General features: G+C 48.6%; 1 protein-coding gene across 1 annotated transcript; it reads left to right on the forward strand.

The window, feature by feature from the left end:
• Positions 1-332: 332 nt before the first annotated feature.
• Positions 333-1,547, forward strand: LOC149337782 (uncharacterized). The gene is made up of 2 exons (XM_089553513.1): positions 333-611; positions 992-1,547. Exons 1-2 carry the CDS (start codon positions 382-384, stop codon positions 1,218-1,220), a joined length of 459 nt encoding a protein of 152 aa, XP_089409639.1. The 5' UTR covers positions 333-381; the 3' UTR covers positions 1,221-1,547.

Genomic DNA, 1,547 nt, shown 5'->3' on the forward strand with positions numbered 1-1,547 from the left:
CCATGACTCATTCTTATGACCCTTCTTTGATAGCCCCAGCTCTGCAAACTGAACTCTGTCTCTGATACTTTGTGCGCTCGAGATTGGCATTTTAAAGGGGTGGAGACACCAAATTTATGGTTAGCGCGTTCTTTGTTTCAAACGTTTCTTATGGCTCCAGGAAGCATGATACACACTCAAAGATTCATATATTCACAGGAAATAATTTATTATCGTATTTTTAGTTGAACGATTTTCGGTTTCGGTTTCGGAACGCCGAGTTGTACAGTGACGTCACAGACCGGGAAGATCAACTACTTCGCCTGGTCACGTGAACCCACAAAAGTTGTGACGTACCTACTGCTGCATCGTCTGCTTTCTCACACACGTGCTGACCAGCGCATGGATAACAACGGCATGGCTAGTCCCAGCAGCTCGGATTCCGACGGATCTGATTCCAATGAGGACATCAACTTTTTTTTTGACGGCAGCAGCGAGGACGACGATGAACGCGGCTCCGTTGAGAACCCTGATAATCATTTTAGATTTGATCCTCTTGCCAGCGACGACGACGAACAGAATGCCGCGCCGCAGGCCGTCAATGAAGTTCACCGGAGGGGCAACATCGACTGGTAAGTGGCGATGATTAACGTTCTCGAAAATAATGCTATGCCAACGCAGGCATCGTATTGATCATGACAGCTAGGGTTTCCACTGCAGTAATACATTGTAGTTTGTCCTTTCTCTCGTTGCGCTGTTAGCGCCTGACGTGCGCCTGACGTGCTATGCGCTTTTACGCTTATCTTGCACTTACGCAGCCAGAACTTATGACCAAAACATAAATTATTTCGTGCCGCGAGCGATCAAAGCAACGCAACCTTTCGGCAATGTTTACTTCCGAGCGTGTACACAGGCGGGTGGTAGGGCGCATGCACGTGGGTTTTATTCCGAAGTTTTCTGGCTGTGTGACATGGTATACTACGAGGTACAGTGATATGTATATTTATTGCAGGTGCACCTGTGGTCGCTGTAGGCCTATGGAGACTGAACACGAGTCCATATGCTGTACAGAAGTCCCTAAGGTGGCCGCCCAAGTGCCTGAGGGGGCCAAGTGTATAACGAATCACCCCGGGTTTGAACCTATATGCCTCAACCTTCACGCTCTGGCGGTGGCTTACTATGCCTTGAGAGAAGACAGGCCTTCTCTTGTCGATGCCCCCGATATCCACACGTACGTATGAGGACTTATTTACGATCAGGGTGCCTGTGAAATGTGACGTGCGGCACGACTAATTAGCGAGTTTTAACACCGATAGAGAAGAAAGCCATTTCATGAAAAAACTGAAAATTTAGCCGGTGTCTAAAAACCTCTGGCACCGCCGTACGGTAGACACGGTAGCTGGCAACGGTAATGCGTTGCCGTGCGGCTGTCCCCGGCTGCGCTAAAGCTCTCCGTTATCACGGGCGCGTGCATATTTCCGCGCGCGCTCTAGAAACACAGTAGTAGTAGTAGTGAAACTCTACTGCATTAAAAATGCAGCAGTTAGCTTATATGAGTCTGCATTTAC

This window comes from Amblyomma mixtum, chromosome 7 (genome assembly GCF_055824585.1).
Source record: "Amblyomma mixtum isolate Tamu chromosome 7, ASM5582458v1, whole genome shotgun sequence".
Classification (NCBI taxonomy): Eukaryota; Metazoa; Arthropoda; class Arachnida; order Ixodida; family Ixodidae; genus Amblyomma; species Amblyomma mixtum.

Coding starts and splice junctions, on each gene's coding strand:
- LOC149337782 (XM_089553513.1), top strand. CDS start 382: ATGGATAACAACGGCATGGCTAGTCCCAGCAGCTCGGATTCCGACGGA. Junction 612..991: donor CGGAGGGGCAACATCGACTG/GTAAGTGGCGAT, acceptor TATTTATTGCAG/GTGCACCTGTGGTCGCTGTA.